The sequence below is a fragment of the Tinamus guttatus genome, unplaced genomic scaffold, assembly GCF_059628265.1.
Source record: "Tinamus guttatus ecotype Peru unplaced genomic scaffold, ASM5962826v1 Tinamus_guttatus_pri_ptg000197l, whole genome shotgun sequence".
NCBI lineage: Eukaryota > Metazoa > Chordata > Aves > Tinamiformes > Tinamidae > Tinamus > Tinamus guttatus.
The window spans coordinates 201,814-226,264 of record NW_028288731.1 but is presented as its reverse complement, the minus strand read 5'-3'; the positions used below and the strand labels follow the sequence as shown (position 1 = coordinate 226,264).

At 42.0% G+C, this 24,451-nt stretch overlaps 1 protein-coding gene across 1 annotated transcript in view; it reads right to left on the bottom strand.

Moving 5' to 3' along the window:
* The window catches only part of AGAP1 (ArfGAP with GTPase domain, ankyrin repeat and PH domain 1), a 254,411-nt gene that overhangs the window by 53,791 nt on the left and 176,169 nt on the right, over positions 1-24,451 (bottom strand). The window contains exon 13 of the mRNA XM_088523675.1: positions 24,096-24,257. Within this exon, the coding sequence (XP_088379801.1) occupies positions 24,096-24,257 (162 nt within the window). The remainder of the gene's footprint in view (positions 1-24,095; positions 24,258-24,451) is intronic.

The window sequence follows — 24,451 nt, the reverse complement described above, 5'->3', positions numbered from 1 at the left end:
TTATCTTTGGTTTTCTGGTTTCTCAGATAGGGACTGTAACCCTCTGAAGCGGGTGCTGTACAGGCGGGCCATGCCTTCCAACAGCCAGATGCTACCTGACATACGCTCTGAAAACTGTATCCAAGCAGAAGTCACTGGAAGGCACTGGGAACCGATGGCCTGGAGGCCTCTGTCCCTTACACTGAACGCCAGGGACAAAACGGTGGCATCAGTTGCCCTTATTTTAAGTCACTTTTTTATACATTGGATAAGCAGAAATGTGTTTTTATGCTTAGGAGAGTCTCAATACCTACAGCTTCCTTCTAAAAATATGTCCCTCTGCTGCTGTCCTGACAGACCACGGACAGGTTAGTGCCACCCCGGCTCTCAGTGCAGCAGGATCCTTTGCTGATCAGACGAGCAGTCCGCAGAGAGCTGATTTAAACACGCCGCAGCCGTTGGGCAGCGCGGCCGGGCCTTCGAGCGCGCAGGCCTCGCCTCCCCTCCCCAGAGCGCGCCGTGCGGCACTGATTGAGTGAGGCAAACCGCAGCCCTCAGCATCAATTAGCAGAAATAACGGGATCTTTCCGCACACACAGGCGCAATGGGGCTGGGGATGGCGCTGGCGAGCTGTTCCTCTACCCCGGCACAGGACAAGACACTGTCCATGCACAGAAGGACATTTCTGCTATTTAGATTAATCGCGGAGCAATTAAAGCCTGGAAAGATGCAGGAGAATCGTCCTCTCCCATGGCATAGGCCAGGGGAACTTTTTGCACATCGTATGTGATGCTCATCTATAAAAACAACGGCGAAAGGCAAACTTGAGTATCGGGGGGGTATTCAGGGATGAACTCCAGCGTGATCTCCATGAAACTGTCACCACGCTGGTGACGCACGACTACCTCGCTGCAATCCCTCCAGCATCACGTGTGGCTCTATGGGCAGCTGGGGAACAGCAGATGAAGGGCTCTTCCTCCGTGCTGGTCGGCAGAAGAGCATTTGGCTTTCTAGATCTGACAACTGCTAAAGTTGACTAAAATGCAGAGAACTGGTGCATGCTCATGAGTTCTTTGCACTCCGTATTTTTAAAAGGGTCTGAATTCCTAACAAATGCTCAGAGGCGCATGTGGTAGATCCATTAAACCAGATTTCCAAAGTCACACAGATTTAAACATTTGAAAGAGATTCTCAAGTTTCCAAATGTTTCCGCTTAGTTGATAGGGTGTTAATGGGCTATATATTCAAACAGACAAAAAAGAATTGAACCTAAATACAAAAAGACATAACCACCAAAAAGTCTTCCACATGCTCAGAAGCCCGGGCTTGACAGTGATGGCCTTTCACACATCTAGCAGTTCTTGTTTAGGCACCTGATGGCTGGAAAAAAAGAAACTGTTGGGTATCAAGATCCTTAGAAAGTCTAGATTTTTTAAAAATACTTTAAACAGGCTGGGATGGAGGAAAAATTAGTGAAAGAAATGTCAAGTTGCAGTTACCAAAGTTACCTAACCAAGAGTTAATCATCGTACATGAGTTTCAAAAAAATAAGCTCCCCCCCAACCAAAACTCTTTCTAGTGCTGTATTTTAAAACCACGAAAGACTCTAAAAGTAACATTTCCATGTCCACTAATACTTAATGACTTAGCTTCAGCTTTTACCATTTCAACTTAACAAAAAAATAAAACCAAGTTCATGCTTCTATTCATGATGGTGAGAAATGTTACTCTAAAAAAAAAAATGTTTTGTAATTGCTTTGTCAATAAGGAAACTTCTGCATTAGGCAAAGGACCAGCTAGACTATTCAGTGCATTTCCAATACACTATAAACATACAAGATTCAAACTGATGAAAATAAATGTTAATTGGAAACATTTTTCTCAGTTTTTCATTATCTGAAGCAGAAGGTTATGGGTCTTTTACACACACACACAAAAATCCTTTTCAACCACCTAGAAAAATTGTCTTTTAATAAAAGCTTTAAATTATACTATCATATTTCAAAGGCAACGAACAGTTAAAGCAGCTAATCAAAGGTATAATTATTTAATGACTACTACTCATGCTATCTAACAGGGCCATAATTGCTTGGCTGTGATCACTAGACCACCAGCTTCAATACTGGAAAACAAGTACTTTGCTTGTAGCATTTGATCGACCAATTTCTAAGGTTAGTTCCTCCAATTGGGTCGGCTTCGCAAGGCGAGCTGAGTTATTAGGGAATTAGATAAGCAGTCTGTCACACTGCTCCCTCCTCTTTTTTAAATTTTTTTTTTTTTTACTGTGCACAATTGCATTAGGATGCACTGCAGAGGAAAAAAAATAAAGCCTATCATCACACAAAAAGATTTTCCAGGGCAAAATGCCACTTGTTAAAAAACATCAATGGTTTTGATTCAGTGACACGTGACATTATTTTGTAAATCCCGGCTGAACCCATTCTAGCAACTGAAATGCAAAAACAAATCCATAATGTGGCTATTAAAAATATTTTTAATCTTAATGGCATTTTAATATTTATTGTCCATAGTTAATCTAATCCAATCTGGTGGAATAGGGCACAAGCAGACCTTCTGACATTGCTCTATCGTTTATATCATGTCTTGTGCAACTGAAAATATGAAAAGAGGTAGTATTACTTGCATTTTTTAGAGATACCCAGAAGCTACGCATATGTACAACACAGTGTGTGTCGTTTTATTTGTGGTTAAGTAACAAGTACTTATGGAGCAGCTGCTGGAGTCATGATATTTTCATGCCAATTGCCAAATATAAACTACTACTACTATGTTAGTTTTGCAGTAGTAATTTTCTTTTTGGATACTCAATTAGATCTCACATAAAATACTCTATTAGATCTCTGGAATTTTAAAGACATTTGAATTTGACATTTGCATAGTGTTTGAGTTCCCATCCTGCTGTCTGGATTTCAAGAGCTGTTTCATTCTTGCAACAGTCACAACACATGGGATGGCCACTGCCAACCCCAGATGAAAGCCACCCTTTCTAAATCCACCCCCTCGTAGCCAACACAACACCAGGCAAAAACAGTACCATGAAACACCACTTGGGACCCCCTCCTTGCACCACCGTGTGTGTCTGGATGGACACTTGTGAGGACAAGCCAGGTGACATCCCAACCGCAATGACTTAGTTTTCAACCAGTGGCAGCAATGCTGATGTTCAGGAGTGTAAAAGGTATTGCCCTTAGGAAAGAGCTAAGGTACTTTGGAGAGGAGCTGGAGCAAACATCACCGTGTGGTTGGAGAGGACCTGGAGCGCAAGGGCAGCACCTGGGCCCCAAGGGTGAGGACTGTCTAGGGACTACACGTTGCTCTCATCAGCCTCTCTCATTTTTCTGCTGCTCAGGCTCAGTATTGGCTCAGTGAGAACAGACTCGCTCACTTCACACCACTGAGAACCACGACTTTTATAGCATGATGGATTTATTCTCGCTTCGGACCATCAGTTTCATCTATGGATAGGGAGCCAGTAATCTTGCCCGTTATAGGCTGATAAACAGGGAGCATTTAAATCCATTAAGCAAAGGCGCATCGTTCTGCAGTTGTCTCCCTCTTTGCACCAAAAGCCGCCACATTTTGTTGCTAGTGCAAGCAATTACTGTCAAGAAAACAGTTGTGAAACAGCAGAATGAGCTGTTTCTCCTCCAAGGAAGTTATAGTCTTTCCTGCTCGCTTTAAAAAGTAATTCGCAGCGCTGGCATCCTGGAATTTCTAAAGCACGCGGCTGCCATTGCCTCTTTGGGGAAATTTCTTTTCCAATGTATATTAGGTGTCACAGTGGAAATATCATAAGCTAAAAATAAAATACACTCCAATAAAGTAATATCATTGGGCTGAAGCAAAGCCAAGGAGAGAGCTTTTGTTTTTTCATATGGTAGAAAAATCATAAACTGTGTAAAGATAAATACTGATGCATAAAGTGGGGTAGAAAAGCATGATGCACTGCTCAGCGCACTTCAGAGCAACTTTGGCCATGATGCCCTACAAGAAAAAAGCCAAAGCTAATTGCAATTAGTGGGTGACAGCAGTATTTATGTAATCCTCTCATTCCCCTGAGGTTTTTTTTTGTATATGCAGATGACACAGAGATTTTTCTTAAGACCTGCCATGAAGCTCATTTCAGATTTATTTTGTCCAGCATTTAATAAATGTCATCTTAAAATGGCAAGGGAGACTTCTCACTACCCTCCTGTCAGTTGATACAAATAAGGCTAGATTAAGCATTTGGCGTTAGAGACAATTGTTAGCTCCATCTTTCACTTACTAAATTTTAAAATGAAACGTAATGAAAGTCAGAATTTTCTTTCCTGTCCTGACTCGCCCATTTCCCTCACATGCTTAATCCATACCATCTGCACTACTACGAAATGCAAGCTCACTCTACAGGAATAAAAATATGACTACAAAGTACAGCTGCATAAAATTAAAAAAAAAAATCCTGTTCTAACAAAGTAATTGCCTCAGATCCTAAAGATTATTACACATATAACCTAGCTGTAAAGCACAGACAAGATAACCTGGCTAGAATATCTAAACCCCACTCAACATGAGCAAGTTCAAGTTGTGCAGAAGAGCTTGTGATGCAGCATTTTAAAGAGGACATCCATATGGCATCTTAAAAGATGGATTTATCTGAAGTGTTTCCATCCTTTGCAAAACGCGGCGCCTGATCGAGGCTTATTAGGCATCTGCCCTGCAGCCCGGTCTGCGATAGCAGGTATGTCTGCTGGGCAGAGCTGCACATGCAGGCACAAAACTCCTCTGTTTGCGCTTGGCGGAGAATCACATCCATATGTGGCCGGATGCAACAATATTTTCCACCACAGCTATATTTAATTCTTCCCTAATTTTCATCGTTTGTGAAAACAAACACAAGACGATCTCCTGGTATTGGGTGTTCAAACGTTGGAGCCTGTTATTCTGCTTGTGGAGCAACTTTCTGTGCTAGTACAGGGACTCCTCAGTAGAGACATTCTAGTTGGAGAGATTTATTGTGTCAAGGCCTTTTCTTACCAGCTACTAAGCCGTCTCTAATGAATCTCTCTCTATAAACCTGAACACCCATGCTAAAACAGGCAGCTCACCAACCTCACTTTTGCCCGAGCCTCCACGACGCTCTTTCAACCGCCTTTCTCAGCCAACAGAGACCACGGACTCTGGGCCCTATGTCACAAGGAGGACAACCCAAGGCACAGATAGGACTAAGACCTAACGGCCACACTCCCATTAGCTGCACTTAGCTATGTTAGCAGTAAATCTGCTAATTTGCATTTTAGGACTCACCACAGCAGGCAAAATTTAGCAGGCTAGTTTCTACCATACGGTGGCCACTGGGACAAGGTCCTCAGGACCTTGCACATGAAACACTAGCCAACTTAACCTTCAAAAACTCATTATTCAACCAATAACCACTACAACAACCTATGAGGAAGTCTGAAGATCTGTCTCTTTGGGTGGGCGGTCTTAAAATAACTCTCTTACTGGGGAGAAAGTAACTCGGGACTCTTCCATTGTAAAGTTTTCTGAGAAAAGAAAGTCTTTCCAGTGTTTTGTCTCTTCTCTACAGATTGCATCTTCCCCTGCATTTCTAAAATCACACTGGGAAGCTACTGAAGAAAGTTGCTCCTCAGAACTTTAACAGTGAAAAATACAAAAATCTTAAATCAAAACTGCTCTGAGGGTGGTATCACCCAACACTTGCCCAGATGTTAAATACTGCTTTGAACAAATCCAACAAAACCAGAGATAACTTCTGACTCTATTCAGCTCAGCTGGCTCTTCCACGAACATTATCATTTTTATAATTTGACATTTTTCAAAAGCTGCAGTTGCAGGAAAACCCCACAGAGATGCTGTGATTAGCTTCCCAATGGAGAAGTTGGAAACCAGAGGGGCGAGAGGGGAATGCAATTTTGCATCTGCATATTTTTAAATATTGTAGATTTGTATCAGAACACACACAAACATCATATGGCCACGTGATAAAGAAAAAAAAAAACCCCGGCAAAATATCAAGAGGCTCAGCAAATTAAGAGGCTAACATCTCAGCTCCAGTGCATTTCACCTTTCAATAAAACCCGGAGTAACAACCGCACTTCACTTGGAAAGATAAATATTAAATCTTGTATTTACATCAGCCACCAGTGTCAGAGGCTCCCTTGCTAGCTGAAGCCCCAAGTTGTTAACTACTAAATGGCTAAATGACAACGGCGGTTACTAATCACTTATTGAATAATGGGACTGACACAACTGATAAAAGGTTTCAATCCTGGAGAAAAAAAAAACAAATGATTTATAGTATTTCACTCTCCTGGCACTGTTATTTGTATGACAAATGGCCAGACAGCCACCGGTTAATCTCCGCACACCTCCAACTCCGACGGGGCAGCTCCTGCCGGAGCGGCCGCGTAATCAAGCCCAGCTAATGCGGCGGCGGCTGCACGCGGGCGCTTTATCAAGGCTGATACCCACATCAATTTGTGCAGGGGGCCTTTTTTTTTGGTGGGGGCTGGGGGAGCAGGGAGGGAAAGGGTGGTGAGGAAGGGAGGAGTGTGGTAAAAACATCCGCTGGCAGCGAGGTGGCTGGGCCAGGCTCCTGCAGCACAGAAATGAAATCATCAATACCGGCAAGGCGTTAATGATTGCAGAAAGCTCCCTATAGTTTATGGATTTTCTCCATGGCCAAACCCTGAACTGCAGCATTATACTGAGCTGTCAAGAATGGTACACGTTCCAGGGATTACCACATCACCTGCAGCTTTGCCTCCAATGGGAGACAGGGTCAGTATGAGATGGGAATTTCTTTTCCCCCCTCTCCTGAACAAGGAACGAAGCTTGGTATTTACAAGCTGTCCATCGGTAGCAGCTTCATGTCACTGGTCATGGTGACATTGCACCAGAGCCCTCCCTGCGCTGAGCTGCCAGCGCTCGCTGCCTTCTGCATCGGGGGTCAGAGCAGCACCTCGAAGCTGTGGCTGCCCGGGTAAAGGAAATGAAGCCCCCTTGGATATAAGGAGGAAAAACAGCTAAAGAAAAACAAAATTAAAAAAAAAAAGGAGGAAAAATAAAAGCATCCCAATTTTGGCAACTGAACAACATGATGGACCAAAGACTTTTACAGTCATGCAGGATAGTCACACTAGTTATGTACTTCGCTGCATCTCATGCTGTAACTAATAAAAAATAGAAGACAGCATATACGATTTAAGAATAGTTTCATACACAGTAACGTTTGTAAGACGAAAATGCACTTCCTCTTATTTTGCTTTTCAAGTTAATATGAAATAAAGAACACAGTAGAGCTCAGCTAAACCACAATAAAAATTGCGTTTATGTCCTTGTGTAAGTGCAAGGAGTTCCATCATCCTCTGTGGATGTATTTAAAAAGTTAAATAATTTTTAAAGTGTCTTAAAAAGGCAGGTGACGTTTTCACCGATCTGGTTATGTAGACCTAAATAACAAAAAAGAATACATATAACATTGTAGATGCTACTCCTCTGTTGCTTAACTGCTTACTGGTCACAGAAGTAGTACAAAGTCAAGTGAATTATGATTCCTTTCAGTTAACAGAAAATTTCTCACTTTTTCTTTTTGAAATCAGGATTCATTACCATGCTTATATAGTTATAATTTATTACTTGTTGAATTTGAGAAATCCCTCTTTCATCATCCTTGCCATTAGGGACCACCAATTCTTCCCAACACTTTTAACTCCCTTTATCAACCACCCGCATTCTCTACCTGTCGCCATTCCCTTTGCTAGCCGGCCAACTGACATCTCCTTGAGTCGTCTCCTTTGCTTCCACTCTTAACCATAGGATTTTTCAAAATACAAGCCTTTCTTTTGAGAGGAGAACTATAAGTCTTCAGCACTTCAAGAAAATCTTTCCTAAGCATTTTAACATTACTCCCGTCACAATGTTTAACTTTTACTCCCAATGCAACTTCTCTCACTGTTGTTTACCGTTAGGGAAAACAACCCTTTTAATAGCTGCGCGCTGCTGGATATCTACATAAGTAACGTGGACTGTTCTGTGTTTGCTCGAGGCAGAGGAATTAGGCTGGTCTTGGACCAAGCAATGCTGACTTTAAGGGCATGCTTTAGAGTCCAGGCGAAGCAGGACTAACAACATGTTATCAACACCGGCTCTCCTGGGTGCTGCGAGGGATTAGCAAGACCCCACTGTGCTCCTCTAGACCCTCCATCAGGCCTCCGACAGCAAGCCCAGGCTCTCGCCCCTCCACGTGCCGTGAACATGCAGATCGGCGCCGTAATTGATAGTGCAGGAACACCGGGCCGCACAATAGTGCAAGATTTCTGTCAAAAGACACTGCAATCAAATATAATAAAGCTGGATGGATTAGCAGACTCTTTTTATTGTGCCTATCTGCGTGTGTGCACAAGTGCAGGCCTGCTTGCCTGGCGGGCAAGATCAAATGGGTTTGTTAAAGGAACTGAGTCCGAAAAAACAAAGCAAAAGCAAGGTGCTGTGGTAGGAAATACAAAGCCCACTCACAGGAGTAAAAAAAAGGGGAGGAAGGAGGGGAGGGAAAAATCACCCAGCGCAATATCAACAAGCGAGTGATCTCCTGGGCTCCTGGAGCGCTAATGCACATTTTTCCCAGGTGAGCTGTAACATCACCCAGGGGGTACAAAAATCTTAAAAACGCTAGCCTGGGGCAGAAGGCGGTGTAAGCAACAGTCAGCTCTTCCTGGATGTGCTGTGAAATCGTAACTAACCAATTTAACCTCTCGGATCAGGATACCTGCCGAGCAGGAGAACCTCATCCTAGTCACTGCGCTTGCTTAGGGCCACCTGGATTGTGGTTTCACCCAGAAAAGGGTGTGCAAATAGTGCAACCTGCCCCAAAGGCAGGCAGTGCAGAAAAGAGGCCAGAACCATGGCACTAAAGGGAACAAGTAAGTGCCAAGTATCACCGGAGCTGGACGGTGACGATTCCCAGGTGGTGAACTTGAAACAGCAGAAGGGCTCTGTACCTTGCAGGGTCTCAGCGACCTACTTCGCGCCAGAAGGCTAACTGGAACGAGCAGCAATCCCGCTCTCTTAGCACACCGTAGAGGAGGTTTCTTCTGTGTTCGCTGTCCTCCTACCAGCAGAGCCCAAGTACAGAACAATTTTCACAAGCACAGTCTCAAAGAAGCCAACACGCTGGCTTCTGCGGTGCTCAGAAGATCATTCCGGGTTTTATTCGGGCCGCTGCTTTTCCTTTAGGAAGCTGTGAGGGCACTCAGGCTCTGGGGGATAGTATATGTCAATCTTCCCCCCGCCTCTTTATTTTTTTTTTTTTAAAGTATTGTAGGTTAAACTTTGGATCTAACAACCTTGACAGCGCCCCTTTACATTTTTTAGATGAGCCATTGAGCAGCATTATGACAAATTATGGGACCTGATGATACGGAACAAGAACATCTACTCCAGTCAAAGGCTGCGGGAGGAAATAAAAAGACAAAGAGTAGTATTTCTGGCAAAAAGAAACACTTGCTTCTTCGTTTAGCATGAAGAAGTTCAGAAAGCTGAAATTTTCAATTAACCACAATGTAGAGGACTCTTGTACCTAGTTAGCAGAAGAACAACTGCAGCGTGACCAACTCTTCTTTTGCTTAGGGAGTGACAACATGTGAAAAACCTTTCATAAAAACATAACAAAAGAAAAAGTCTATAAACTACCTAGATATTTTCATTACTAAAGGCAGTGGATAATTACTGATAGGGTCCAAAACAAAACAAAACAACCCAAAAAACCCCACACCCTTTGGTCAAAAACCCTTCTTCCAACCTTCTCCATCGCTATTTTTTCACGTCACAGTAAATGACACTTCTGACCATACCTCTTCTTCCTTAGGTCCGTAACAAACTAGAGCACTACCCTCAAAATCCTTTTGTTTATATCAAGCTTGCAGAAGCGAATCCTAATGTAGACCTGCCCTCAGGAGCTATAGCCAGAGCTGAAGTACCTGGAAGGCATAAGTTTTAATAATAATAGCTAATTCTTAGAATAAAAACACTACCTCCTATTAAGAGTCCAAATTTGGGGGTAAACAGTATAGTCATTTTACAAATATTTCTGCTAGTTGACTCTTATTTTATAAAATCAAAGTCCAAGTCTTTACTTTTATGGCAAAAAAAACCCCAACTGTCTATCACTATCAGACATCTCTTTCCTTCATACAGCACTAACAGTCTGTTACTGAGCTTTACTCTCCTGCTTGGCTTCAGGGAATCTACTCATCAGCAACAACCACCTAATTATTAATAGGAATTTTAGCTCAGTAAACTGAGATTGTACTACAGAAAAGAATACAGGAGTTCATCGATTTTAATATTTCCCTAATAATCACTATTGGTCCTCACAACAGATACAGCGTGTAATCTGGCAAATATTCACATTTTAACATATTAAATAGGTTAACCATGCATTAATCTATCAAGTATTTCAGCGAAGTTTGTTTTAACTTAATGCAACACTGAAGTATGCTATGAAACTCAGGTACCTTGTCTAGCAAATGTAGATTTTTTAAAAACAATTCTCAGGAATCCTTGGAAATATTTTGAAGAGCTTGATTATATACTGAATATTATACATAAGTTATATCTCACTGAGTTATTTTACTTTTGACTCGAACTTACAAGAGTTTCATACCTTGCCAGGACAAATTTATGTGATTATATCGTTTGCCAAAAACTAAACACTACATAGCTAATTTAAGAGTTTTTCATTAAAAAAAAAGTAGGAAAGCAGCTTAATTTAAAGCAAGGAACCCAAAATGTAGGATGTGCTCTTCCAAATTAACTTGTTAGCAGATCCGTAACTTCCTATTATAGGCATGAAAATGTACACATTTCATATTTATAACATGCCAGTTCAATCTCTTATCCAAGGAAATAGAAGTATCTTGTCTTCAAATGGGTAGGAATTCTCACAGTATCATTTTAAGAAAGCATGCTCCCTTCAAAACGCTCTTTTATCACAATTATTCGCTCTTTTTTATTACACACAGCTCTACAGGTGCCTATTGAGTAAGCTGGTATGCAGGCAACTCTGTAGTCTGTTACAAAGTCCCAAGAGCCCCTATCAGCAAGAAATGGTATAGAGTTTTTTGGAGCTTAACATGCTTGTGCTTCACACTTAACACTAATTTGCCCTGGAAATGACTGCAGATAATATGGTTTCATCTATGTTGGACAAAACAATACAAAAATGCTTTGGAATAGAGAAGAGAGACTATCTCAGCACAGCCAGAGGCCACGGACCGTACCTCTTGCAAGTCTGACTTACACCATGCAGATGATCATAACCCATCAACTACGCACAGGGAATTTTCCCCTTAACACACCAAAGTCAAGGACTTGCAGCTGAAGCAAGAAAATTTGTCCCGATCCACCTGACAAATGATGGCTGATTCTTTCAGCTGTATAAAATTATGCTAGAAATACCCACCCAGCTTCCTCTATAGCTAAAGGAGGACATGGCAAATACTGTTTGTGAGCATAGGCTTAATATTCAAAACACAGGTTTTATATTTTGAAATCCAATATATCCCTTAAGCGAGTAAGATGCCAAGGAAGAGTATAAAAAAAAGAATCGGTTATTAATCAATGAACACCACTGGCTGTGACACATTTACAGAGGCTCAAGAAATGCTTTTTTTTGAAGCAGTAACTACTGGAAAGATGTGCACCAGTTGCTGGATAGGTTTTGTATGATCTCCTTCACTAAATGTGCCTTTCTGTGCTCAGACCGCTGCGACATTCATGTGATAAACAGCATGTCTCACCATAAAATCTGAATTGGTTTTTCAAAGAAAGTTATTTATAACTGACCATTCACAATCTCCTGACTGGCAGCCATCCGACCAAGAAGTAATTACGTATGTGACAATGGTGATATTAAGCCCAAAGTAATAGGATAGCTTCCAATTTTAAGGTTAAGTAAATCACGAACTATACTTCCGTGTATAAACAAGGTGGTTAAAGCCTTCAAGTTGGGTGGGAACAGGCCAGTTCACTTCGGTGCTTTGTTTATTGCCATGGAACATTATCTTGGCTGCAAAGCAATGGCATTTGTAACAATTATGGTCCAGCCATCATCACTAACAATCTAATGATAATGTTTTCAGAAGAAAAATGCCTGAATGTTGTTTCTTCTCGAAGTAGGAGCGTGCATGACCACTGCACACTGAATGCACAGCTGTGCATGTCCTGAAAGAAGGTGCTTGGGAGAGAAGAAAGGAAAGGGAGCTGCAACAGTCTCAAAGGAAGCACTGTTGGAAATACTTCTGCCTGGCTGTCGAAGCCATCGCCACCAACTGCAGCACTTCCTCCCCAACTTAAAATTGCAGACTTAGAGCACTGGGAAAGGAAGAGAGAGGGAAGTCAAAGCCAAGTCAGTGCCACAGCACTCGAAAAAGCTGAGGAAGGAGATGTGTACATGTGTGGAAGTAGCAGCTGACAAGATTCCTGCTGGCAAGAGTCAAACATGACATCTTCTGCAACGTGCCCTGGAAACTGGAGCAGACCAGGCGAGAATCATATTCTATTAAACAAAGAGAATAAAATGGAAAGTAACCTGTTAATAGATTTTTTTCCCCTCTGCATTTCAGCATCTCAATGAAATGAGAGGATGGTCATATATGCCTCCCAGGAACCATTTTCTGACACAGCATACATCACGCCACTCAATATATTATAAGATGCAGATATCTTATACTACTAAGGAAGCTGTTCTGTCACTGTCTTCTCCTACTGCTTCAAAAAATAATGATTTACCGAAAGCATTTACTTCCACAGATAAAACTGGCAGAAGATTCCAAAAACTAGGTCCAATAAACCCATCAGAGCTAGTGCTGTAAACTTTCTTATCCTAAAAAGTTAAGCTTTTGAAGGTCCTATAAAGCTTTGAATTATCTAGTGATTCACTCTATTGTCAAGACAGCTATCTGCAGGGTTAGACTGAGAGGTAACCAGTCTCTTGCTATAATACTGCAGAAAGATGAGTTTTCTGTGTTCACAGATAAGGATGACACATTTGATCCACCTTAGCAACTAGAGTCTCTGGACTGTAACATATTTCTGAAGCCTGATGAACACTAAGTGACCGAATATCCTGAGGTCCATAGCTCTGTTTAATATGCATCTGCTGTTATTAACTTGCATATTAACTTGAATTAACTTGGAGTTTACAGTGCTCTGATTTCCATCCCTGCGAAAAAAACTCCAGCTAAAGAAAGAAACCATCTGCATGAACATGGAAAATAAGTAGGTGATTATGGGCCTTCTGGTTTCTTAAAACAAGGGAACTAGTGGCCTGATATCACAAGAGGCATCAAAACAGCAAGAAGCCCAAGTGCAGAGACACCCTCAGACTGAGGAACTCATCTCTCCTCAAAGCAACCTACAGAAGTCTGAGGAGCACAGAGCAATCCCAATGGCTGGTATAGGCATTAAGCTCAGGGGTCAACGAGTATACAGATTTTGAGGGCAGATCTTTCTTCCAAAGGAAGGAAGAAAAAAGAAAGAAAAAAAAAGAAAGCAAAAAAGATAATTTTCATAGCTCCTGTGGTCTATGGTCTGTAAGTACTAACATTTTACTACAAAACACAAAATCCAAGACAGATGGATATATACTTTTTTCAATCCTTATTTCTGTTTTGGCCTCTCTGGAGGAAGTAAAAACCATTCTTGAACAAAGAACAGGAGTCAAAATTGAAAAGTTGCATTGGTAAGCAGTAGGGATGGTTGCCTCAGGATTAGTCCAAATATAAGGGACACTGTAGGACAGTACTATCTCCCTACAGAAGATTTTATTCACAAGTTAGAGAGCACTGAGTTTTGCTCAGGTTTTGCCTGTGTACAATGCTGTATATTGTGGCCCACCTCAGAATGAAATGGTCCCATGAGGGAGATGTTTGGGGCAGAACAGCCTTTAAGAAAGGATGGGAACTAGCGACATCCTTTGGATACTGCTTCCTTCTCACGAGCAGTAGATGGGTAGTGCAGAGTGTCACTGTCGCATGGGAATGGAAATCCCCGGATTTTTTAAAAGGAGGGGAATTTATCCTCACCAGCATCACATTTTTGTGATATTTGCAGATTGTCCCTGTCCCTGCTACAACGGGCAACTGAGGGGTAACACTCTTGCAGCTTGAAAGTTACACTGGAGTCATGAGGAAAGACTGAAAATGGAGGCGCTGCCTTCTACCATGTGCTCAACACATGCTCAGCGGTGAGGGAAATGAAACATCTTCAATATTATCCAACGTTACATCATTAGCCATAAATTAGAGGCAAACAGGGGGGAAAGCTAAAAATCGACAAGGAGTTCAGACACTCTCAAGGGCTAATGTGGCCATTTTTCAGCTGCGGTCCTCTCCAACTATACTGCCGCTATTAAGCAAAACCGACGGAAAGGTAATCAATCCCAACTAAAAAGCACTTAGCCCGCAAACGGCGGCGCGTGGACGGCGCTTCCATCCCCCCGGCCGCGGCTCTCCGCGCCGTCGAGCGGTGCCGGCGCGCGGGGCCATGCATAATTGACTGCGAGACGGGCTAAAACTGTGCCCAATCAGTGGGCGATGAACGCGGCGGGCGCCGCGGCGGCGCCACTTGATTACGCGGCGGCGCGTCCTCGCGCTCTCCTCGCGCAAATCTCTTCAAGGTCCGGAGTACTGTAATAAGATCATTACTGTCAAGCGGTACGAATCGCGGGCAATGAGTCTTGGGAGAGGAAGTCATACTTCACAAGCTCCTCTGGTCTTCCCCCCACCTCTAGTTCTTTCCCTCTCCTCTTCTTTTTTTTTTGTATTTTACAGCATGTTGAGGCAGCAAGGCAACGAGGTGACGGATAATGATCACGTCGCTGTGTGGCAGCTAGAAAGGCACTTTTAAGAAAGAGCATAGAAACACCAGCTAAAAAGCAGCTCCAACATTTCCCCCTCCCTCCCCTTATAAAAATTAAATAGAATTAAACCGCGTGGCATTCTCTTTTCATGAGCAGCGATTTAATGCTGCTGAATTTAATCATTTGAGAGATTTCCGTATTATACCAAAGCCTATTACCCCACAGACAAATGGTCAATTTTCTCCAGCTCGTGCTCACAAAAGAAACCTTTATTAATTCTTTTATATTTTTGCGGTGGGGTAGATGTCAAAGACAAGACCTAAAGTTTTTTTTTTTTAAATATATATTTTTTATTACTTCCTCCTTTCCCTGGAGATATACACCACATATAATGCATAGTGTCCATGCTAAGCAATCTACCTATAAAGAGCAAGGTGGAGGGCTTGAAAACAGTTGATCTCAAGCAAACACACAGCTAGCTAACCACTAAATTCTCACATGCAACATTGCACCTGCAGGAGAGTCTTTACAGAGAAAGATACCTTTTTCCCCACCATCCCCTGCCAGCCAATTTAAGGTTTGATTAAAACTCGGGACAACGATACAGGTTGGAAATGAGTGACTGCTCAGGAATTTGAAATACAAGTCAGCATTGCTGCTCAGAGCTGTCTTGTAAACCGATTTGTCAGATCCATCTGGAAATCCATGTGGATTTCAAGGCCAATGTGTCTTCATGGCCCACTGAGGTTCTTCACACAAAAATGCAGAGTCCTGCAACAGACAAATGACTGACTAAATTCTAGACTCTGCTCTGTGTGCGCCTCTTGATTATAAGCTCTTTTTAGCACAATGCCAAGTGCGTGTTTTATAAATCCAGGGCTGGATCAGACCTATTGACACATTCCCCCCTTGAATTCCAGGCTTGAGATATTCATGTGAAACCTCCCCAATCAAGACGTTGTCATTAGTCTGGCTTTATACATTATGAATAAAACAAGCAAGCCTGTAATCAACTAGCATCCAATCAACTCTCCCCTCAAAGCTGCCCTGTGCTATCTAAGGCAAATTGCAAATTACAAAGCAGGTTGTAGAGACACAGATCGAACCAACAGCCACAACAGGTCAAGGTAGAGGGTCCATCCAGCCTGGTACATGTTCATCAGTGACTAGTGAGAGGCACTTGGGGAAAAGCAGAAGAACAAAACGTAGAGCAGCATGTGCCTTCATACCTCTCCTCCAAAGCTGTCCTTAGCTTGGAGACTTCCTCAAAGTTTGGAGATTGGAGGCTGTAATCTTGGGTTTAAGACACCTTCATAGGTTTTTCTTCCTGTTTATCTAATTGGTAAGATTACTTAGGTAAAATTATTTGCTCTTTAAAAACAGCTTTTCCCGAACACGTTTCCATTTCGCAATTCCAATAAGATGACAAGGCTGACAAAACTGAAGCCAATGCATCATTCACCAATTAGGTCTTGGCTATAGCACAGCTCCCTTTCACACCAAAACACCCTATTCATCTAAACTGCAGCACCTTGACTTTAATGAGGCCTCAGTTACGCTGCAAAAAAAGAACTAGGATGTATTTAACAGGATGAACTTGCTGAAAGCATCTGGGGAGAAACGATACTGACAGCATGCACGAGCCTTCTCTCTACTTGTAAAACTTCCACACTTGTGATATTATTGTTTTCTTTTTATTTACTATAGCTTTATAATACATAACAATCCTGTTTTTAAGGTATTATAATTTAGGTATTTAGATTCATAATGAAATTATACCGTCTTACACCCTGAAAAAATGCCAAGAGTCTTTTAAAGTAAATACTGCAGCTTAAGTAATGTAATGCAAAACACTTCTCCAGGCAATACTAATATCTTAAAAATACATCTTAGCATCTTGTAAACGACATCTTGTGAACATTAGAAACTCTTTCTTATCAGGGTCCCTGTCTCAGACTGACACAACAGTTGTACGTATTCCAGTTACCTGAAATGAGTATAACATGGCACAACTTGTTTCCATCAAATTATAAGGATACATGGAACTTTTTCTGTTTCCAAAGAAACCAGGCCAAATCATGGCACAGCTACTGAGCTGGGGGTAAACAACATACAGTTCTGTAGCTAAAATAGAGCAAAGCTCTTAGCGAATCCCCTAGGAGCGAGCCCCTTAAGAGCAGGACCACCTCTCAGATGTGGGAAAAAATACACATTTTTTTTTTTCCAGACATCCAGGTGCACCAGGGTGTACAAATACCACCAATTCATCCTGGGACTCATCCTTACCCAAATCCTCTTTTCTGTTGACCACCACTGTGACATTTTTCCTTCCAACCAGGAAGGCGGAACGTGCAGGCTCTTCTGACCCTGAGTTAGCAGTAGTTTTAAAGGGAAGAAGGAACCTTTCAACTTGTTTAGCCTGCAATGAAGTAGGTTAAAACAATAGATGAGCTTCACCTCCCTTGTCTTTCACTCCTCAGCATCAACATAAAATGTCTTTCAGCAGCAAACCTTTCATGTCAGATAGGCTGTGACAACTAAGGCTGAAGGTTTCCCAACAAGTGACCTTTATATGCCTTGGTTGAAAGGAAGTCTCTGAAGATTCAGTCTAGATTTTATTAATTTCTGCCCTCCTGTTTCTCAGGTGTACAGCAGTCATCCAGTGTTGCATCTCCTACATGGCAGCAAATGAGTTTGCTGATGATCAGTGGAATTACAATAAATGACTGTTTTGACACTGAATAGGTGGCAACTTCTGAGACGCTGCAGTACACTTAAATGAAAACAAGGCTTTGGCATTATAGACTATAAATATGGTCAAATCTTGGTAATATTGCTTAAATTCCTATGCAGACAGAGAAGGAAAATGCAATTAAGAGGTTTTTTTTTTTTTTTGCTATTAATGTCTTTTAAAAAATACTAAAAATTATTTTTTTATTTTCATTATTTTTTATTTTGAGCAGCAAAAGAGTTTTATGCACAGAACTGCTGGATCGGAAAAGACCTAGGACTGTTCCAAAATAATCCACAACAAAGAAGCAAGCACACATTAAATTACACTCCTAAAACCACCCCCTTAAACCGGCTTCCTAAACTCCAGCTGCAGCGAGGTTTAGCAAAGCAACCTTTGGTCTTTTTTGTGTGCAGTATGAAACTTTGTAAAATGGTGCTGGCTGGCATTTTGGAAACACACTTCATGTGTAAGACAGCACGAATGACACTAAGAACAATAAATTGCTCGTGAGCAGAATTTGGTGGTATCCCCAAACAAATTATAAAACTAATTGTAATTTCCTAGCGCTGTGCTTACAAAGTAGACTCTAATGAGCCCACTCCAACTGACGACCACAGTGCCCCATCTGAGCACTTGGATGGGCCATGTGTCTGTCATGGAGTTAAAAGGACTCAATAGCTTTTCAATTGTAATTTTTTTTTTTTTTTTAGAAAGGCTAAAAAAAGTTGTAGTAACACTACTCATAGGCCACAGGAGAATTTATGGTGAAGGGATGAGAAATCTTCCCTAACGCCATGGGGTACTCCCAGGCTGTATTTCACTGGCACCTGACTCGCCCATCTCAATATTTCTATACAAATACCAATACAATAAAATTAAAAAACTGTCTTGACAAAATGAAGAACACTTCTCCAAGAATGCATCCATACCTACCCCTACTATACAGCAGGTTACAGCAGGATATTTAATCTAAAAAGACAAGGTAAAGTAAATAGCATGAAAAGATTACCAGGAATAACTGCGGAGTCCTCATATACAGACAGTGCTTATTTACCTACACAACCTCAGTAGGATAACAGACCCGTAAAAAACACAGAAGAGCTTTACCAGAAGAAAAGTTTTGTCTCCAACTTGGCTCTCAGCATCCCTTTTAGCAACGCAGTCTGTATAGGACCTTGGCATCTAACAGACTTGATTGCAAAGGTTACAGATTCTATAATAGGTGAGTGGTTTTGCCCTTGCGCGACTGCAGGTCAAGATCTATTTCACATCTTCCTTCTAGAGAAAAGGGAGTGAGACGCTGTGACTTTTTGTGCTGAAAAGGTGTCTGAACATGCTGTCCCTCTGACAATGTGAGGTTTCTTCCCTGTCATAAAAAGCCACAAAAAAAAGCACCAAGAATATACTCCTTCACAGTGAAGCTTAATTCAGCGTACTATAAACAAAATTAAGTATTAGCATTACCAATTTCCTGTCAAATGAAGGATCTGCTCTCACAAACATCATGGCTTATTACTTTCACCTTACTCTTTTCATCTGTTTCATGGGAGGCATTTCAGAGGGTTTTTTCCACTACATTTCCAAAATTCCCTAAGTTCTTAGTTTGATTTAAAATTTTTTTTTAAAGCCAAAACCTCTAGCAGGCCAAAGCACACGTACTAGGACTACGCACCAAAGGAAAACACACTAAAATTTTCAGAACAAGTCCAAGCACTGCACAGAGCCAAGCGCATTTATATCACTTCAACATGTAATGCCAGCATGAGATCATGGGAAAGCTTGAGGGATCTGACCAAGGAAAGCCCGGGGTGAGAAGCTGCAGGCACGATCTAGGCAACTTTTTTTCATGCATCACATAGTGCATGTTCAGTTGGCTTCCGTATTTGATTTAGACAAAATGTCAAATTTTTAGCTGTTATATGGATTACAAAGAGCAGCGCCAAGGATTGCATTTCTCTACTTCCTACTTCCTTGCTTTGCCAGGTGGGTTTTGGAGGGGTTGAAAGAGGTCTGGTGCATACAGTGGCACTTTCGTTGGATTTTTATCACTCTGTTACCTCATCCTTCCGGACCCAAGTTCCCACACAACTGAGAAACAGGTCCAAAGCAGTGAAATTTCTGCTTATTGCTAAGAGTACAGAAGTGAAGTCAAGACTAAAGCTTGTTTTTCAGTCACAAAAAGCCCCAAATATGTGTACTTCCTAAAGTCAGGCATTTCAAACTTAACTGTGTCTCATCTTTGACACTTCCCGAGATCCAGGACAAAAAAATTATTTCATTGCTATTGAACACGGTTTTAAAGAACATCAGCTTTTAAAATAGGCCTTTTGTTCATTCTGGGGGAAAAAAAACGCAATTTAATCAGTAAATTGGGGTTCACCTGGTCTACAAACTGGAAAGCGGTCGCCTAGAGTTGGGGCTAGACTGCACAGATCAAGAAATCAGAGGGAAGGGCAATCACTTCCACAAGAAGCAAAGAACAAAATATCTTTGTGTTAAGAACACAGGTCTAAAGAAACATAAAACGATGCTCGTCCTTCAAAAGCTCTTTAGAAACCAGCAATGAAGGAGAACGCGGAGCAGGGCTTTGCAGAGAAAACACAGTTTGCAAAGTTTTCCTGAGCCGCTAATTGTGTTTATTACTCTGCCATTGAGTTTGTCTTTCTCCGGCTACATCCGCGCGCGGGACCGGAGCGCTGGGTCTGCCTCGCTGCGAGCTGACTCGCACCGCACCGACAGTGGGGGAACAGGTCACCCCATCTGCCCAGACCTCCCAAAACAGCCCCTCTGCTCTGAGCTCTCCGTCAAGGAAGCACTTTGCAAAGGGCCCATGATGGTGGTTTGATGCGGTAAGAAAAATGGCCAGATCTTGAGCTTTCTACAGCTCTTAAAAAAGTTTTAAGTGACAATTCCCATCTCAGAAAAACAAGAAACATAACCAGTGGGAAAGACTTTTCCGGGAAGAGTATTTACAGGAAGGCTTTAATTTCTCCACTTGTTTTCAAGCTGAGAAACCCATCCATTGTCCCAGCAGCTCCCCCAAGTAGGACAGCACAAGGGCACTAAAACAGCCCAGGCTCTGAGCAGCTTTTCCTCTTTGAAACGCTGCACTGTGCAATCCTGCTCTGAGCGGGTTTAGACAGCATGGTGGGAAAAACACTCCTGGCTGCTGGCACCTTGCCTAATGCACAAATTCCTGCTGGTAGCCTCAAAACATTGAGTTTTTTTTTTTTTTTTTTTCTTTCAGTGATAAGTACTGTATAGATAAGAGCTGAAAAACTTCTCTCTGGGTTTCATTGCTCTTGGAGAAATTTCAACAGAATCTGGCTTCCCAAAACAGAAATTGCATTTTAATTTTCATCCAACTGCTGCACTGTTGCCATAGTAGCTTTGCTGCTGCAACCACTGTCTTGGAAAACAAGCAGAAAGATTAAATTGAGAAAGATGAAAAAGATGCAACCCTAGAAAGTGAGGGCTGTGAATGTGCAGATAGCGGGGAGAAATGAGGATCAGTGTGACCTTTATGGAAGGCCATAAAAGACATGAGCATCGGTGCTTGGAATTAGTGACTACCGTCACTCTGGGCTCACTACTGTCCATCGTTGTGACATCTGAACACTTGGGCAGAGGTCAGTGATCAAAGCAGGTGTGGAGGAGGAGAGAAAAGGCTGGAAAGTGCAGTAGGAATGCTAAAGAGTTTGCTGAAGATCAAATTTAAATCTCAGAAAACAGCTAAACTTTGCTATGGACAAAAACAGAGGAACCCAGCATTATTAATTGCAAACCGACATGCCTGGAGCCAAGATGAGGCAACTTCAAATGTGGAATTACCCAAACCATTTAACTGATCTGTGGCAACTGTCTGAAAATACTCACTACAGGGCAACCCTTCTACTCAGAGCAAGCTTGCAATTCCCAGAAGGAAGGAAGATTCTGTTCCCCTGCAGCTCAGCTTCCTACACCTTGTTCTCCCCAAGATACTTACACTATCTCAGATACTTGCTCAAGGCTGCAAATGCAAAGCAAGCATTCCTCACATCACCTAACCTTTCACTGGGCATCCTGGATTTGCAGTTTGCAGAATTACAGACCAACACTTCTACCTGAGGCTTTAAATGCATTTCTAGAATAAGCACTGGAGGACAGGGAAAACAACTGAAAACTCTTCAAAACACAAGATGGACTTGAAAATACTACTTTGAGGAAAAACATGGAAGCACCCAAACCACCTCAGACACTGCCCACTGGTAGCTGACTGACTCCTGACAGGGCTTGTCCCAGGACTCAAGTCATTCCCATGAGCAGGCACCACGGCGAGCTCAGAGAGGGCCACAGTACCAGTGTGCTGAACCACAAAGCCCATCAAACACAGCTTGGGATTGCACCAACCCCAACAACAGAAAATAAAAGCAGAGGGATGCTACAAAAGTCTACAGGTGCCTGCATGCTAGAATTTGAGGAAGGCATTCCCCCATCCCTCTGCCAGCCTTCACAAGAAGTACTTCATGGGGAGCTACCATCACCAGCCTCTCACGTAACTTTTTTCTCAACGTTTTCCTCATACAACTGCGAGCCCCAAATGAGAACAGGATGCCCATCTCGGGACACAGCAGAGGAGGCAGCTCAGTCAGAGAAACTAACATAGGGATATGAAGACTAAATGCAGACATCTGTGTTCTCTGCTTTCAAAGTCCCCTGCAAAGACTTTTACTGCATTACTTGGTGCTTCTTGCCATTCATTTCCTGACCTTCCGAAAGCCACTTTTATTTAATTTCCAACAAGGGGGACGGTTGTGTAGAAGTTATTGCAAAGGCTTTCAGGTTGGCATGTTAACAGGCAGATCAGGGAAGGAGGACGCAGCCAAGTACCCCCCGCTCCCGGGAGAACAGGGATTTCAGAAGCAAGACACACGACAACTGCACAGCGCCGGCTGCTTGCTGGGGTTCAAAAGTCTGCGCCTGCAGACCGGGACCACACAGGCTCCCACGCCAGCAACTTGTCAAAATAATCTCACCAGGCTAAAGAAAACATACACGTATTAACTACTTAGATATAGATTTTTCAAAGGCTCTTAATATCCAGCTGGTCTCGATTCATGTTGACTTCGACAAAATATTCCTGGGCCAATGGTGAGAGCACTGTGAAAAATTCCCTCTGTAACTTGCTGTTTGGGTAGGAAAATAAGAGGAGTAAAGAAGATTGGGGGAAAAAAACAACAAAAGGAGACAAATTAAAAACGAAAGGTTAAAATACAATTTGGCTGCAGGCCATAAACTATGGGGAACTAACAGTAAAGACAGCTAAATGACTGGAAAGAGAACGCAACAGGAGCTATTATGAAAAAAACTATTTTTTTCTTAGTAAAAAAGATTTGTATAGATAGCTGAGGAAATAAACTCCGTATGTAACAGAAGTGCAATTGAGAAATTAAATAAATGAAAAATAAGGATGACTAAGTAGTAGTTAACATGCCCCTTCTCAGTTGTATACTATTATCATGTCTATTTTTAATGTCTCTTCTGCTGCCTCCAATTGTCCTCCTATTTTTCAGAACTCGTTCCAGTGCTCTTTGATACCGAATTAGCTGTTTTTACTCGTCAATGCTTATGACCACAGCTTTTTCTTGCTTAACACTCCCCTTTTCCAACAATGTTATTCCATTGTCTCCTTTATTCATCTTTCCTTATGTGTTGACTCCCCAGTTTCTGAGCTTTCCAACTACCCTTGTTCATCCCCCTTTTTTTTTTCTGGAGCTCTTTTGGTTGAATCATAGCATGTTTCTTTTCTTCTTTTCTAAAGATACAAGCATGTTTTATATCATATCTGGCTACTGTATATATTGTTACCCCTTCAGAAAGGCATTGAACAGCTATATCAGTGCTCGTGTTGGAAATAGTAAGCTAAACTAAAGGGAAAAAAAAAGTTCTTTTCGGCTTTTGCTTTCTGACTCTCAAAAAGGAACCCAAACATTTAAACTCTCCCCTTCTCTTTTTATCCTCAGATAACACGACCTTTCCATGAGAAGCTGAATATTCAAGCTCTAACAGGCACCAGCGTATTGATGATTCTAGAGTACAGAATGGTCTAAGCAGAAGAGATAACACAAGATGTAACAATACTGAAAAAAATTACAAGTTCTAGCATGATGTATGGGCTGAGTGGACCTGGACTTTCTTCTTTTTAACCTTTCAAGCATGCCTGTGCCTTACCTTTACTACTAATGATGCTCCGTATTAGCTTGGAGACACTTCTAAAAGGAAAGATTTCGCTTCAAAAAATGTTTAAGAAGCTGCAGTCATGTAATGCCATGGGTCACTCAGCTCCATCATTAAAAGATCTAAAAAAAGAACCTTTAATTCCCTCTACACTTAAGTACAATTTTGTTTACCTTTTCTGTGCAAAGCCAATGACACAGCTGAGTTGTGCTCTGAAATGCTTTCTTGGAACCAGGACAAAGTATTTGCAAAATTCAGACTTTCTCCATAAAGCAAGCTTACCTTCCGCGGTGCCCGAGATGCCATCAGCCTTGAAATTGCTAGTGCTTTTCTTCCTGCGGTGTTTCTTTCTATTGGCATGAGGCGAAGGAGGTGGGTCGAGTTTGGGGCTGGTTGTACTGGATATACTTGGGCTCGAACACACAGAATCTCCTAAGCCAGTATCTGCAGTATGGAGAGAAAGAAGAGGGTAAAGAAAGGTGGGAAAAAATAAAATTACTGCATAATTCAAACTCATGATTGCTAGAAGCCAGCCAAACCCAACAAGATAATATCTTTTATTGTCAGCTAGCAACTAACCTTTTGAGCTCATTGACTTCCAACAGCTGCACGAAAACCTCCTAAAAAACACCCATTAC